Genomic DNA, 15964 nt, shown 5'->3' on the forward strand with positions numbered 1-15964 from the left:
GACCACTTAATTAGAGTAACCACCTAAATTTTCTACTACTGCAATAGAAAGCAGGTTAAAATTAAGTCTGTCATAGCCCGTGTGAGTACAAATATTTGTTTTATGTGCAATGCCTTGCCTATACGCCAAGTGCTTGCTTCATGAGAGGGTGCCATAATTTGGTTTGGCTTGTGTTTACACGATGTGACACTATTGCTTCTCGCTCGCTTACAGGGGCATCTTGAAAGCCATTCAAAGTTAATTAATATACAAGCTATAGTATTGTTTATATGTATGTACAGAACACTCACCTTCCATGTCCGGTCTCCAGATTTCTGGTATAAAGAGGTCATCATTTTGAATGTCAACATCGTGCAAGAAAATGTTGCGCCTGCACACAACAAAATTAATTGTAAGCAAACTTTCATGGCTGTTAACATCTATGTTTGTGCTTGAAGTGTCTTTTGACAAGGCGCTCAAGTCACATGGAGCAAACTGCCTGTAGCTCTAGTCCACACGATTACAAGTTTGGGAATATCACAGAATGAATGGGCACAGAGCTTTCTTTTCGCAAAGCCACAACAACAAAGCGTTGAATTGTACGTGCTATTTGATGCAGTTAGCTTTACTGCTGCATAGAAGTGTGCGGACATGAGCTGGTGTAGAATGAGCACCTAGGAGCATTTAACGCCTGATACAGATCTCGGTGCATTGGTTGTAAGAAGTACACCCGAGACCTTTTGAACAGCGGCCATTCATGTGCTTACGGCCGCGGAGTGATCAAGCAGCAAGCACTCCGCTCGTAAATACAGCGGCCGTCACCATGGCAACAACCAATAGACAAGCGTATCTCAATGGTGTCGTCTGCTCCGCCAATAGAAGTGCCGTGTACATAGCAAGGTTCGTGAGAACGCCCTCCGATTTTTTCGTTCTTTGCACTTTTTCTATGCGGTGATCGTAAGCAAGAAGAGGGGAACGGAAAGGCGGAACTTTGAGGTTTAAAATGACGCCAGGATGGCGACGCTCGGTGGCAGGAAAGACGAGATACGACGCCGTGAATTGCGCAGTTTTAGAACGATTTTGGGCTTCTTTTTCACCGACCTCACTTACAAAATTATTTTTTTCGGGCACTTAGTGTGCGTTTTCAGCGTAATCGTTTAGATACTGTGTAAATAAGAGACAAGAGATGCCAAAACGAGTGTTTTCCAAAAATTGATTTTTTTGGCTATTTTTGCGATTTGATCACCGTCCCCCCCCTTAAGCTTGACAATATTGGTACTCTAACAGCTCCATTTTGTGATAACTGGTAAAGAGTATTGTCATGTTCCCCAATGTAAGCAGGCTCCAACGGCCATTGTGACTAGCTTACGTCAAACAGATCCATGCTTTGGAGACTTGATCAATCAGCACCTCATGAAATAAAAGTTTAAATTTTGTAGTCAACAATATAAGGCAATAAAAGCCCAAGCTGTTTTATAAGCAGTTAATCGCCGCACCACAGACTCGTGAACTTACAACTGCACCACAACTGAACTGCAACTAAATCGCATACAATACACACACATTCGAAACACACATCCGAGCGAAGCTTCGTTTTTTTAACACACATTATCTGCAAGTCAAGACTTAGACGTAACGCAACTTGCATATCAAGTTTAGACTAGGAAAAGCCATATATAATGGCTGACTCACTGCAATAAAATCGTCCCCGACCCTGCCCCTGTCAAAGGCAGGCTCCTCGGCCAAGCTGCCAAGGCTCACTCGGCTGCTGTCGTTGGAGCCACTCACTTCCACAACTGCAGTAAAAATATACATAAAATTAAATACGTTTGCAGGAAACATGCTGAGGTCATACAAAAAATATTTGCTATTCTCCTTTAACAGAATTCTATTCTTGAAAAAGAAAGCAGACAATTTCTGTTTTTAAATTATGTGCTCTACAATGTGAAGGCTGGCTTTAAAAACAGACACGTCATTAAGCGTTAAATTCATATTTTCTGAAAGCAAGATAACCATAGGAGCAAATCTTAGATTAAAAAAAAAAACACGCTTGTTTACTTTCTGTGGTCTATGCCTATGGCGCACTGCATTCTTCTCTTTGGAATGGCGCTCTTTCATCACCTGCTGCCAGTAAAACTGCTGCTTCATGTGAAACTTCTGTTGGGTGCAGGGCTTAAAGTCTCCCTTCATTAGAGTGGGGGGGGGGGGTGACCCTCAGAGGGCGGCGACCTATATACATACATACACACATACATACAACCCCTCCTTAAAGAACGGAAGGGAGGGGCTGGGCCCCCAAACCTTCCCCGACTTTAAGCCCTGGTGCGGTGAGTCACACAGCTTTTTAACTGTTTAATATGTTATTACTGAACTACATTCTTGCAGCGATCCACATCGCTAGCGAGGAGAGCCAAGAAGAAGAAGACGACGACGAGGTTAAAATGTCTCAACAAACCGATGCAGTCGCATGGTCTGCATAGAAACTTTACATTGGCGCAGCCGAGGTCAAGAACCTGCAAATGAAGATCAAGTTCGACTTCACACGCCATCAGGAGCGACCTCTCATCGTGGGCTTCCAGGTAGATGGCCAGCAATACGTCGAGTTGCAGGAGGGCACTACAACTCCTAGTCTTCTGCAGACACTTGCCAATCTCGCCGGAGCTACGGTTGATGGCCTTGTCACTCAAGGTAGTGTGACTGTGAGCATGACTCTTGAAAATTTGGCGCCTCCGCCGGTGTTTGAAATACGAACACCAACAAGCGGCACTCATTGCGACACTTCAGGTGCCACTAACGCATTACTCGAAATGCAGAAGCTATATATAACGCAGCAGGAGCAGCTTTTAGGACTTCTTGTTGAAGCTGCAAATACAAGGGACAAGAAGGACGTTTATGCGAGACCTGAGGTGTTTGACGGCGATTCGTCAAGCGCCACTGTATGGCTGGATTTTTACGAATATGCATGTACTAGAAACCAGTGGACAAGCGATGAAGACCACATATTTAATATGAGGCATTTTCTCTGTGGGAACGCACGGAAATGGTTTGACTTGCAAATATTATTTCATGCAAGCACTTCTTGGGCAGCATGGAGGAAAAGCTTTGCAAGTGCTTTCGAGATGAATCCTGTAGAGCTTTGGAATAGTGCCCTTATCTACAGACGGAGATGCACTAATATATAATAATAATATCTGGAGTTTACCGTCCCAAAACCACGATATGATTATGAGAGACGCTGTAGTGGAGGGCTCCGGAAATTTCGACCACCTGGGGTTCTTTAACGTGCACCTAAATCTAAGTACACGGGCCTCAGACATTTTAGATGCACTAATATCAGGGAGTACGTTTAAGAAAAGTGGCGTTTACGAACATTGGCGGACTCGTCAGTCGTTGCTCTTGTCATGCATGGTATGACAAGGTATTACCAAAGGCAGATGCAAGCAAGGTCGATCGCCTCTAAGGACGAGCTACTCTTGGCATTGAAATACATATACAACAGCCCCAGATTATAGCACACCTGATAAGGTGACAAATATCAGCATAGTGATTACCGTGGCAAGAAGACATCGTCATGGGAGGCAGCTGATTATGTCACTCAATGTGTCCCAGCATCCCCCCCCCCCCCCCCAGTATGGGATTATTTGAACAGTGTCAAGACTTCAGTCGAGAAACATGCACTGTTGACGAAACTACTTCTCACAAAGACTGGAATATTGAGTGTCCCAATGTTAGTCAATGGCCGAATTCTGTCAGTTTTGATTGACACTGGCACTTCCGTCGGTTTAATCAACGAGAGCCTAGTCAAGGCTAGCAACATTGTGCATGGAAAATCTATTCGTGTGTGCGGCTACGACAGCTCTTGTAGAGAATATTATAGATGGACAGAAGTTTACCTAGGAGTATGAAGGCGAGAAATTGACTTTGGGAAGCTATGGTAGTTCCCAGAGTCAACTTTGACTTTATCTTACCAAGGCCTAATATGACACGGATGAAGGTTAATATCCTCTGGAACGATGTGGCGACGATTGGAACGGAGTGCGGTAAACTTCATATCACTCATAGGGCTGATTGTAAGCCATCTTCCAAAAAAAGATGTACCGTTGATGTTTCCGGAGCTTCTGTGCATTGGTTCTTACCCAGAAGCCACAACAGTCATTGAGGTACCCTTCTTATTACGCGACAGCACTATCGTCAAGAGAAAGCCATATAGCCTCAGTCACGACAAGAAAGTCTGGTTGAAGCAGCAACTCCAAGGGATGCTGGAAGCGGGAATCATCAGACCTTCAACTTCATCCTTTGCTTCGCCCATTACAATTGTCCCGAAAGAAGATGGGTCATTTCGTCTATGTAAGCATTACAGACTAATAAATAAACAAGCTGATCTTTTCCCCTACCCAATGCCAAGAATTGATGAAATCATTGACGAGACTGGGTGATGTCAATGGTTTTCCCGCATTGACTTGTGTAAAGGATACTGGCAGGTGCCACTAAAAGAAGATACGAAAAAGTTTACCGCATTTGTCATCCCTTTCGATATCTATGAGTACAACAGACTACCATTCGGATGGAAAGACTCTGGAGCATGGTTTCAGGAGATGATGAATGGAGTACTCGAGAACTTCATCGGTATATTTTGTAATGTGTCGTATGCTCAAGAACACGAGAAGATCACGGAGAGCACCTAGAGAAAGTCCTTGAGGCACTTAGCGCTGCTAGACTAAAAATCAACATAAAGAAGAGTGAGTTCTTTTGCAGGAAAGTAGTCTTTCTGGGAAGTACTTTCGACGGCGAACCAAGGGTACGAAAGAGGAGAGCGTGATGCGTATCAAGAAGCTGACAAAGCCCTATGACATAGATTCTTTACGAGTGTTTCTTGGACTCGCAGGTCACTTCCGCGTGTTCATAGAAGACTATGTAAGAAAAACAAAATGTCTGACCGCACCGACCCAGAAAGGAATTCCATTTGTCTGGTCCAACGAATGTGAGAAGAGCTACCTGGAACTTGTCAAAGTCATCTCATCCGACCCTGTATTGACACTGCCTGACTTTGATTTACCGTTTGAACTATACACCGACACATCTCACTATGCTGCAGGCGCCATTTTTTATCAACGGGACGAAAATGAGCAACCTGAGAGAGAGCTTAAGGTCATCGGCTACTATTCCTGTACGTTCACGAAAACGCAGGAAAACTACACAACGACGGAAAAGAAGCTTTAGCCATCGTAATGTCGCTCAGGTACTTGAGAAGTTACCTGGAAGGTAAACATTTCAACCTGTTCACTGATAACCAGGCGTTGACGTACCTATTGCAACTTACACAGCCAAAAGGCAGAATAGCTCGATGGGTGAGTGAATTCAGCAATTTAGTTTCGATATAATGCATAGACCAGGCCAGAAGCACCAATATGCTGACGCACTATCACGTCTCCACGTGCCACAAGAAACTTCCTAAACAAGCATTAACTTGATGAAGCTATGGGAGGGTACCCCAGAAATGGAATTGTGAAATGGGAAGATTTGCATCCCAGAAACAAAAGTGCCAGAAGTCCTGAAGTTATATCACAGCAGTCCACATTCAGAAGGGCGCAATGGATTCTCAAAGACCTACCACAAGCTCACCCAGAGATTTACATGGAACAACATGAAAGCAGATGATGCCAGTTATGTCAAGATGTGTCATGAGTGTCAGATGGTGAAATCAAAATACAAACCGCGTGGAAACAGAATGGTCATGCCAGAATACTCAGCTATACCATTCGAAGTTGTTCACCTTGATTTCGCTGAAGTTAAGAAGAAAAGTGAAGGCGTCAAACGAACTCAAGCTTTTCTGGTCGCCGTGGATGAGTGCACGCACTTTGTGGCCGCCAAAGCGGGAAGAGAAGACGCCCAACTGCGTCATAGCACTTTTAGAGAGAGAAATCTTCAAGAACACCAAGATCGTTGTTGCGGACAATGGACCAGCGTTTAGAAGTGAAAAGTTGCGCAATTGGGCCAGTGAAAGAAATATTACGCTCGATATCCAGCACCTTATCATCCTGAAGCTAACACTCTCGCCGAACGCTTGATAAGAGACCTGAAAATGTACCCCAAGTTATACCGGGATTCAAGGGAGGCTGGAAGAGCGCTTTGGAGGCGGCAGTATATCATCATAACAGGTCCTACACTGCCGGCATCAGGTGGAGCCCACATTTTGCCGCCTTTCAGTTGTGTGGAGTTTGCCGCTCCGGAATTGCAATGATTCCGGAATCATTCTACATTTCCGCGATCCCGGAACGGAATGGGGACAACACTTGGAGGAATGGAATGGGAATGGAATTACGTCTTTTTCCGAAATAAAGCACGTTTTCGTCATACACGCTGTTTTTCAAACTTCAAACCTTATTAAGTCACAGCCTCGAATTTAACAATTAAAGCGGTATTTTTAAATGGCTTGGCTGATTACAAGCACGGTACATTTACAAGCAACGCGCCTACTACAATTCTGTCCTTATTCCCTATTTGATGCAAAGGGACAAGGTGCCTGAGCGGTGCACTGTCCTACTAATACCAGTAGATCTAGAGGGTTTTGTTCCCCATTAACCAAATCTTAGTTTTCTCCATATTCACGATCCGCTCCAGAGGCGTGGCACAACTGCTTAGTCTTCTTGAACACTACTTTTGTCAGCATAAAATAATACTCAATGTCGTCATTTCAGCTTTAACTTAAACACATTTAAGCTTAAACAATATATAAGGAATACATCACAAAGGAATACACTCTAGAAAATTTGTAATCCCGAAATATGGTACTCTGTCTTTTCTGACTTCTCAAAGGCCTTCGACCTCATATTCATAAAATTCTCCTACAAAAGTTGGATCATTACGGTATAAGAGGCATGCGCACAAATTAATCACGTCTTACTTGCAACACCGCACTCATTCCTCATAATTGAAGGCAAACATTCCGCCACAAAATCCATGTAAAACAGGCGTCACACAAGGAAGCATCCTGGGACCATTTTTCCTTATACTTTATATTAATGAGGTAGTCCGTATTGATGAATCAGCCCATTCATTATATACGCTGATGATACGGGTTTGTTTTTTCAAGCAGATGTAGCAGCGATTTAGGTAGTCGAGCGAATAATGCACTGTTTGAAATTAATTCATGGGTCCAAGTAAACCCCCTGAAAGTAAACATAAATAAAACAAAAGCTGTTTTATTTCACCCCCGCCACACACAAGTTCAGTTTCCCATCATTTCGTTAAATAACTCAAAATCGAAGTTGTCAAAAGTTTTAAATGATTAGGCTGTATTTTTCGCAAAACATGACATGGGATGATCACGTGAACCATATTATTACTAAACTATCTCGGATAATCGGCGTTATGCGCCGCCATTGCTACTTCTTTCCGGTTTCTGTCAACATGCTCATATATACTCGTTTTCTTCTTTATTAAATTATGCCTTTCTTGGTATGTCCGCAACGACAACTGTAAAACAGTAGCAAAAGAAAGCTTGCAAAAAGAAAGGGTTGCGTCGACCCCGTAAAGTACTATATCACATGCTTACACAGCAGAATTATTAAAAAGATCTGCATCATTCAGGTTGCATCAATACCTGATTACACACTAAGGGTCGTCGAGATAGGTTCAGTTGTATTGGAAAAAATAAGGATACAATTGCAAGAAGTAGCAAGGGTTAGAGAAAAATGTCCCTGCTTATAATGTACGTCAACCTGAAGTGTGGTACATATCGAAATGTAGAGCAAATTACGGAAATCAACTGTTAAAGTTTCAACTGCCTACACTTCTAAACCGCATAACAAAGGAACATAACATTGACATATCTAGCATATCACCAAAACAAGTGCGATTAGTGTTTGTATAATGTGATGAGGCGACTACCTTTTTTATGCCTGCACTGTAATCTTTTTTATTTTTGTTTTATTAAAAGCACATTGTGAAACATACTTTTCTTTCAATTTGGTTGTACTTAGCCCCACATCGTCTGTGCTACCCTGTGTACTAGAGGGTCAGGGCTACTAAAGCTGTTCTCACAGCTTTTACCTGCCCTCCCCGTAACGTGTTCTTGTTGCGAAATAAAAATTTCAATTTCAATTTTAATTCAAAACATCACCATTCGTTCAAGCATGCTGACCATGCCAATACTATAGGTAGCGGGAGAACTGCCCCTATGGGAATTAATAGGGTGGTTGTACTGCACGAGATATGTCACCAAGCTACTATCCCTCGACCTTGATAACGTGTATTGCGTACTTTTGCAGTTCTTAATGCATATGGTGACATCAGCTTTATAGGGCGTTCATTCTTAACTCGATAAAACTATGAAGATACCTTTCCTATGTTGAGGAATTACAGGAATGGAATTGAACTGCCCGGCCATTCCCGAAGTGGGAATGGGCTAAGTTTTTTCATTCCGAGGAATTGAAAGGAATGGAATTGGAATGGAATGAAGGCGCCCATTCCGCAACACTGCCGCCTTTGGTACTGTTCCTTGGTTACCACCTGACAAAGAGCTGGGCTTAGTTGGCAGGATTGTTTGAAGGAACACCCAAAGAGCTAACTCCAGCAAAAGAAATACAGAAGTACCATAAAGAAGAATTTTGACCGTCGCCATAGCACAAAGATGCCAGATATCGATCCAGGGTGTATGATATTGGTTAAGAAAGGGTTGGACTCAAAAGTTCCATTCACTGGTCGTTGTTAAAAGGGCTAAGCAACAAGGACTTCTGAAGACATTGTATTATACTGGACCAAATGGAAGGACGGAAGAGGCATCCATAGGAAACGTGGTACGATATTACCAGCGCGAGGGGAATGACAGCAGGCAATGTCGTGATCCACATCACTAATGCCAGCGAGGAGAGCCCAGACGAAGAAGACGACGACGAGGTTAAAATGTCTCAATAAACCAATGCAGTCGCATGGTCTGCATAGAAACTTTACAATTCTGTGTTAATGAAGTGTTAGTACAGGGTTATGTTATAACTGCCATGATATAAATAAAGGCCATTGCTATTAGCACGTGCCAGTGCACACCAAATTTTGCTGTGGTAGCGCACATAACCAAGTGCGGCACTTATGGGGTAGTGCGCAACTACCGGAGCTTAATCTTCGTGTCGTGGCTGCAGTGTGCCCTTATTTTGCTCTGAAGAGCATAGATTCCGGTGTCTGCATATCACTCATAATCATGTGGTGGTATTGGTCATATAAACCCAACAATTATCAAAGGTGTAGCACATGCAACTGCAGAATAGACATCAATGTGGCCAGATTTCCATCACTAATATGTTAGTCACACCCAGATCTACATAAAGCTCGGGAACAAAATTTTTGACAGACAAAGGTGCATCTGTGCATGTTATGGCAGTCTGTCTGAAGAGGCTGAAGCAGTTTCTAAGACTGAAAGAGCCTTTTTTGGCATAAAGCTCGTGAACAAGGCATTATCCAAATCATGTTTGATGGGCATTATTCCGTCACAAGACTGTGCTTTGCTATGGAGAAGACCCTGAAGTTCTTTTCCGTCCTTTTTTTGCCACTACGAGAGCATTGGCAATGTGACCAAAAGCAGTGGCTAAAATGTTGTTCCTGAAATTAAGAGCCGAAGGAAAAGATTAATGGGATTCATGCTGTACACAGCCAAGTCGCGTGTTCGATCCCGGCTGAGGCCGTCACATTTCGATGGAGGCGAAATGCTAAAGGCCCATGTACTGCGTGATGTTAGTCCACGTTAAAGAGCACCAGATGGTCAAAATTTCCGGAGCCCTCCACTACGGAGCCCCTCAATCATATTGTGGTTTTGGGACGTAAAAGCCCCGACATTATTATTAGCGAGTGAAAGCGAACATGAATATACAAGTTCGAATTTGAAAAGCCAATACCGCAGATCTGAATAGAGCTAATGAACCTGACGCAGCAGTCGTAAATGCACTTACAGGATTCAATGCATTTGGTGACACCACATTGATGTGGCTTGCCTTGATACACAGCCACAATTTTATAGGTCTCTTCGATTTGGCTGCACCAGCGGCACCAGTTCAACGGCTGCAGCACCGTCCTCCTCGTTTTGCTAGTGCCGCGCGCGCCCGCTGCACCGGTTTCCTCGTTTTGTCAAGGTGCAAGCGTAGTTCTGCAGGAGTTCTCTGCCGGCCTGCACTCGCTCAAGAGGAGGTGCAAAGAAGTGCAGCATGGCGTGCGCCCCGTCCTCCTCCCAAGCTTAGAGCAGACGACGCTGCGTGTTGTTGTTCAGGGCGTGCAAAAGCATGTTAAACTGCTGACTCCGACGGGCAATCTTAGCCACGTCTTTTCGGCAGCTATTAAGGCGGATCTTTTTACATCTCTCGTGAGCAGAAAAATCCACCGTACTTGACGGCAATACGAACGGTACACACAAAAAAAAAAGTAATAAAGACGTGGCGCGACTTGCGAGCTGCGCTCTCAGTTCGCCTTTGCGAAATCGTGAAGCTGAGGCTATAGGAAGTCTTCTAGAAAAACTTTTGAGTTTAAAAATGTATTCATCATGCGAGCGTGCGTATACATGTGTCTTAATGGTCTACAAGAATTGCACATTTGTTCTCTACTCTAGCGTGCAAAAAAGTGGCGACGTCAGTAAAATTATTTGAGCACAAATTTGCGAGCGTACACTTTCCTGGATAACTGAACTGAACTTTCGCGTTAAGCCGTCTTAGCGTCGGTCAAAGGACCCCAGATATTTTTGTTTTTTCTTGTTGCATGGCCTCGCACGCACCTTCATAGAAGGTCGAAACCAGCGAAATTTTCCATTGAACCAGTCAAACGTCTCTCTAGATAGCCTGAACAGTCTCTTGAAATCACACTGATGGAACTTGCCGACGACGTTCTCGTACCCGGGAACAAGAGTTACATCTTCACGTACCAACGTGCAGGCGACCAAAACACATACACCGTCAAAATTATCCTCGGAGTCGTCGTGAGGGTCGCCGTTGTCGGAATCGTCGTCGCTGCAGAGTCAAACAGTTCCATACGGCAGCTATGAAGAGTGCCGCCGCGGCAGTGTTTTTGGTAAACAACACCAGCGATACACGTCGCGTCGGCTGTTCAGCCAACACAGCCTGCATCTGCATCTTTGTTTTGGTGGCAGCCGCCGCGTTGTAGTGTCAGTAGTGTCGCGGCTGCACCGGCACTTGCTGAACCGGTGCTGCGCGCTCACAGCACCGCTTCGCACCGCCACGGCACTTTCCAGAACTAGTGCAGGCAGTGCAAGCCAAATCGAAGAGACCTTAAATATGGGTGGAAATACAGGCATAACTGAGGTGTGCGTCCTTATCTACACCAACCGAAGAGACAGAAAGGAGCCAAAATGGTTGGTGTATGCAAAGAGGTTAGATAGAGCCACAGGGCACAGCACAACAGGTGCAGTTGCAGACTGTGTACCACATCTGCAAAAAGGTCCACCACAAATTTTTTTTTGCACAGCTTTTAAGTGCCCCCCTGTATCACTTGCTTCGGGCCTTTTGTGCGAGAAATTTGGCAAAAGTATTGCAGCTTAGTACCCTCATGAGACAATGGGACAGGTGTTGTCCCACTTTTTCAAAGACACGTCATGGGTCAGTGGCGCAGGTACATCCCACTTTTTTCTCGTGAAGTAATGGTCGTACCTGGGTTTTGGTGAAATAATGGTTTTGGTGAAAACTGCTTCATACTATTTCTAAGCACGTTATTTAGATATTCAGCTGGCATATTTTCTGTTATGTGAAAAATAACTATGAACACACAAAGGGTTAAAGCAATTTGTCTTTTTTCCGTCAATTTCACTCTAAGAAAAAAAAAACCAGTATGTGTGACTCTCTTCGGAGGGTTCTGACTTGTCACATACACAACTCTCTTTGAAGAGACACGTTAACACTCTTGGTGGGTCGGAGCGGGTGCGCTCTAGGAAAGTACCTTGACACTTGGGAAGAATGAAAGGACTCTTATCTTAAGGATCACATTACCACTTCTGAGGGAGTCAGGCGACTCTTGCCGGTAACACTCCTACACGGGTCAAATGACACACACAGAAGCGTCAAGCAACTCTACAACTATTTTAAGTTACTCATTTGGCTCATGCTGTACTTTTGCGCGACTAACGTTGGAAATAGTGAAATATTCATTTTAAGCAAGTCCAACAATACTTGCCTTGTGGCCAATCGTCATCTGTAAAAGGAGAATAGTTCAAATTTAGCATTACTTTAATAAAACTCGTCAAAACAACACAACTTTTCCAGCAGAGTAATATAGGAAGCACAAAAAGATGGTCTGTGATTTCCAATCAAGCAGTTCAGATATTCCTCGTTTACATGCTTGTGTAAGTAAGGCCAACTAAAATGTGTGACTGTGATCTGCATTGTGTCACATGCTGCAAAATAAACTGCAGAAATCGGCATCATGTTTCCGTATTTATTCCTTATGATTATGAATAAATCAAAAAAGTGGTGATGGCTGGAGGCATCATACTTGTGACGCTATTGTATTTGTGACTTGCTATTGTATTTGACTAAGCAATTGTATTTGGCACAATCGTTAACATTATGCGTGGCAACTGTCTGGTAAATTTGGAACTAAAGAACTTTGCTATGTGATAGAAATCTAGCTGGAGGGCTGTTATGTGCAATGTGACTTATGTTCCTACCGTGCACGTAATACAGCAAAATGAGTTCATGGCCCACAAATTTCTGAAGTTTGCCAGTTTCTTTTGTGCCATTGTCCTTATGTCACGCATCTTTGCAAATGTCCTGTGTTTACCATTTTTCATGACCCTTTGGTTTTGGAAGGTTTAAGTCATTTTCAATCACACAGTACCTCCTGACAAAGACTGTAGCTATATTTTGAAGTGTGCACACACGTAAGGGCAGTTTGTAGGAAAAACATCTTCCGTCTGCATGATACGCATCGTTCTTTGTGTTGCATTGGGCTAACCTGCTGTTTGCCCTCTCTCAAGAGTACAAATCTTGAAGATGTAATTGAATTTTGCACCTTCTATGTTCTACACAGCATGTGTAGAACGTGTGTTCCTGTGCATGCATGAGTTCAGAGGGCATGACGTTACAGGCACTTTCCACATGATGTATGTGAATTCATGTGTGTGAATCTGCCTACAAAAGTCACGTACAAGACCTTTCAGTGAGTGCTGTAAAGACGGAAGACATACCGCAGCCATGCAAACTATAATGCACTTCAAAATGACAAAGGAATGATTCTCTTTAAAAGTTACCAACTTCTTAATAGTTACCTTGCATCATTTCTCGTTCAGGCTATCTCATCATATCACCCTAATACACATTTAAAGTAGCAATGCGCACTGAGTGCTTTGTGCTGATGATGCCTCCCTCAATGGTTGAAAAGTGGCACCTTGAATAGCTGGCAAAAGTATGACATGAACAGTGTAATCGAATATACCTGTGGTGATGCAGGACCACAGTGTTTCTGTAGTTGTGTTGATCCACCTTGTTTTCATTGTGTAAATGAAACTGTGCTGAACTTTCTCCTTAGCTGCATTATACAAGCCACGGTCGTGGTCCAGTGTGCCACAGATGTGGGCTTTCTTAAAGCTTGACCTTATGAAAAACTGCAAAATAATGCACGACTTTATTTCTGCATGAAGTGACAAAGGAACTGCCTTGTGCCAAAATATGTCGCTGTGCATGCACATCCATTCACAGTCGTACCCTTATAGATAGGTCCATTTCTGGCCAGTCTGCTATAGAAACTGCAATGGCTGTGCTCAGCAATTCCATGGCAAGAGGATATCTTCCAGTTTCGGCTGTTGTGTAATTAATACAATACACCACATGCTCCACCTGGAGAAGTACTGACCACTTAATTAGAGTAACCACCTAAATTTTCTACTACTGCAATAGAAAGCAGGTTAAAATTAAGTCTGTCATAGCCCGTGTGAGTACAAATATTTGTTTTATGTGCAATGCCTTGCCTATACGCCAAGTGCTTGCTTCATGAGAGGGTGCCATAATTTGGTTTGGCTTGTGTTTACACGATGTGACACTATTGCTTCTCGCTCGCTTACAGGGGCATCTTGAAAGCCATTCAAAGTTAATTAATATACAAGCTATAGTATTGTTTATATGTATGTACAGAAGACTCACCTTCCATGTCCGGTCTCCAGATTTCTGGTATAAAGAGGTCATCATTTTGAATGTCAACATCGTGCAAGAAAATGTTGCGCCTGCACACAACAAAATTAATTGTAAGCAAACTTTTCATGGCTGTTAACATCTATGTTTGTGCTTGAAGTGTCTTTTGACAAGGCGCTCAAGTCACATGGAGCAAACTGCCTGTAGCTCTAGTCCACACGATTACAAGTTTGGGAATATCACAGAATGAATGGGCACAGAGCTTTCTTTTCGCAAAGCCACAACAACAAAGCGTTGAATTGTACGTGCTATTTGATGCAGTTAGCTTTACTGCTGCATAGAAGTGTGCGGACATGAGCTGGTGTAGAATGAGCACCTAGGAGCATTTAACGCCTGATACAGATCTCGGTGCATTGGTTGTAAGAAGTACACCCGAGACCTTTTGAACAGCGGCCATTCATGTGCTTACGGCCGCGGAGTGATCAAGCAGCAAGCACTCCGCTCGTAAATACAGCGGCCGTCACCATGGCAACAACCAATAGACAAGCGTATCTCAATGGTGTCGTCTGCTCCGCCAATAGAAGTGCCGTGTACATAGCAAGGTTCGTGAGAACGCCCTCCGATTTTTTTCGTTCTTTGCACTTTTTCTATGCGGTGATCGTAAGCAAGAAGAGGGGAACGGAAAGGCGGAACTTTGAGGTTTAAAATGACGCCAGGATGGCGACGCTCGGTGGCAGGAAAGACGAGATACGACGCCGTGAATTGCGCAGTTTTAGAACGATTTTGGGCTTCTTTTTCACCGACCTCACTTACAAAATTATTTTTTTCGGGCACTTAGTGTGCGTTTTCAGCGTAATCGTTTAGATACTGTGTAAATAAGAGACAAGAGATGCCAAAACGAGTGTTTTCCAAAAATTGATTTTTTTGGCTATTTTCGCGATTTGATCACCGTCCCCCCCCTTAAGCTTGACAATATTGGTACTCTAACAGCTCCATTTTGTGATAACTGGTAAAGAGTATTGTCATGTTCCCCAATGTAAGCAGGCTCCAACGGCCATTGTGACTAGCTTACGTCAAACAGATCCATGCTTTGGAGACTTGATCAATCAGCACCTCATGAAATAAAAGTTTAAATTTTGTAGTCAACAATATAAGGCAATAAAAGCCCAAGCTGTTTTATAAGCAGTTAATCGCCGCACCACAGACTCGTGAACTTACAACTGCACCACAACTGAACTGCAACTAAATCGCATACAATACACACACATTCGAAACACACATCCGAGCGAAGCTTCGTTTTTTTAACACACATTATCTGCAAGTCAAGACTTAGACGTAACGCAACTTGCATATCAAGTTTAGACTAGGAAAAGCCATATATAATGGCTGACTCACTGCAATAAAATCGTCCCCGACCCTGCCCCTGTCAAAGGCAGGCTCCTCGGCCAAGCTGCCAAGGCTCACTCGGCTGCTGTCGTTGGAGCCACTCACTTCCACAACTGCAGTAAAAATATACATAAAATTAAATACGTTTGCAGGAAACATGCTGAGGTCATACAAAAAATATTTGCTATTCTCCTTTAACAGAATTCTATTCTTGAAAAAGAAAGCAGACAATTTCTGTTTTTAAATTATGTGCTCTACAATGTGAAGGCTGGCTTTAAAAACAGACACGTCATTAAGCGTTAAATTCATATTTTCTGAAAGCAAGATAACCATAGGAGCAAATCTTAGATTAAAAAAAAAACACGCTTGTTTACTTTCTGTGGTCTATGCCTATGGCGCACTGCATTCTTCTCTTTGGAATGGCGCTCTTTCATCACCTGCTGCCAGTAAAACTGCTGCTTCATGTGAAACTTCTGTTGGGTGCA

At 43.3% G+C, this 15964-nt stretch overlaps 2 protein-coding genes across 42 annotated transcripts in view; one reads left to right on the top strand and one right to left on the bottom strand.

Moving 5' to 3' along the window:
- The window catches only part of LOC119389619 (uncharacterized), a 106743-nt gene that overhangs the window by 47576 nt on the left and 43203 nt on the right, over positions 1–15964 (bottom strand). For 5 of the 40 annotated variants that reach the window (XR_007415712.1, XR_007415702.1, XR_007415699.1 and 2 more), the window contains exons 8-9: positions 15489–15592; positions 14106–14185 (exon numbers count right to left, since the gene is read on the bottom strand). The exons of 9 other annotated variants lie outside the window; for them this stretch is intronic. Coding sequence is in view for 9 of the 31 variants with exons in the window: in XM_049414504.1 (XP_049270461.1) it covers positions 12142–12159; positions 14106–14185 (98 nt within the window). In the remaining 22 variants the exon portion in view is untranslated. Of the gene's footprint in view, positions 1–290; positions 371–1671; positions 1776–12141; positions 12160–14105; positions 14186–15488; positions 15593–15964 lie in introns of those variants that run through there. 26 more of the 40 variants (XR_007415700.1, XR_007415708.1, XR_007415710.1 and 23 more) reach the window with 15 other exon arrangements.
- The window catches only part of LOC119389624 (contactin-1a), a 250246-nt gene that overhangs the window by 45454 nt on the left and 188828 nt on the right, over positions 1–15964 (top strand). The window lies entirely within an intron of this gene.

The sequence above is a fragment of the Rhipicephalus sanguineus genome, chromosome 4 (assembly GCF_013339695.2).
Source record: "Rhipicephalus sanguineus isolate Rsan-2018 chromosome 4, BIME_Rsan_1.4, whole genome shotgun sequence".
Taxonomy (NCBI): Eukaryota; Metazoa; Arthropoda; class Arachnida; order Ixodida; family Ixodidae; genus Rhipicephalus; species Rhipicephalus sanguineus.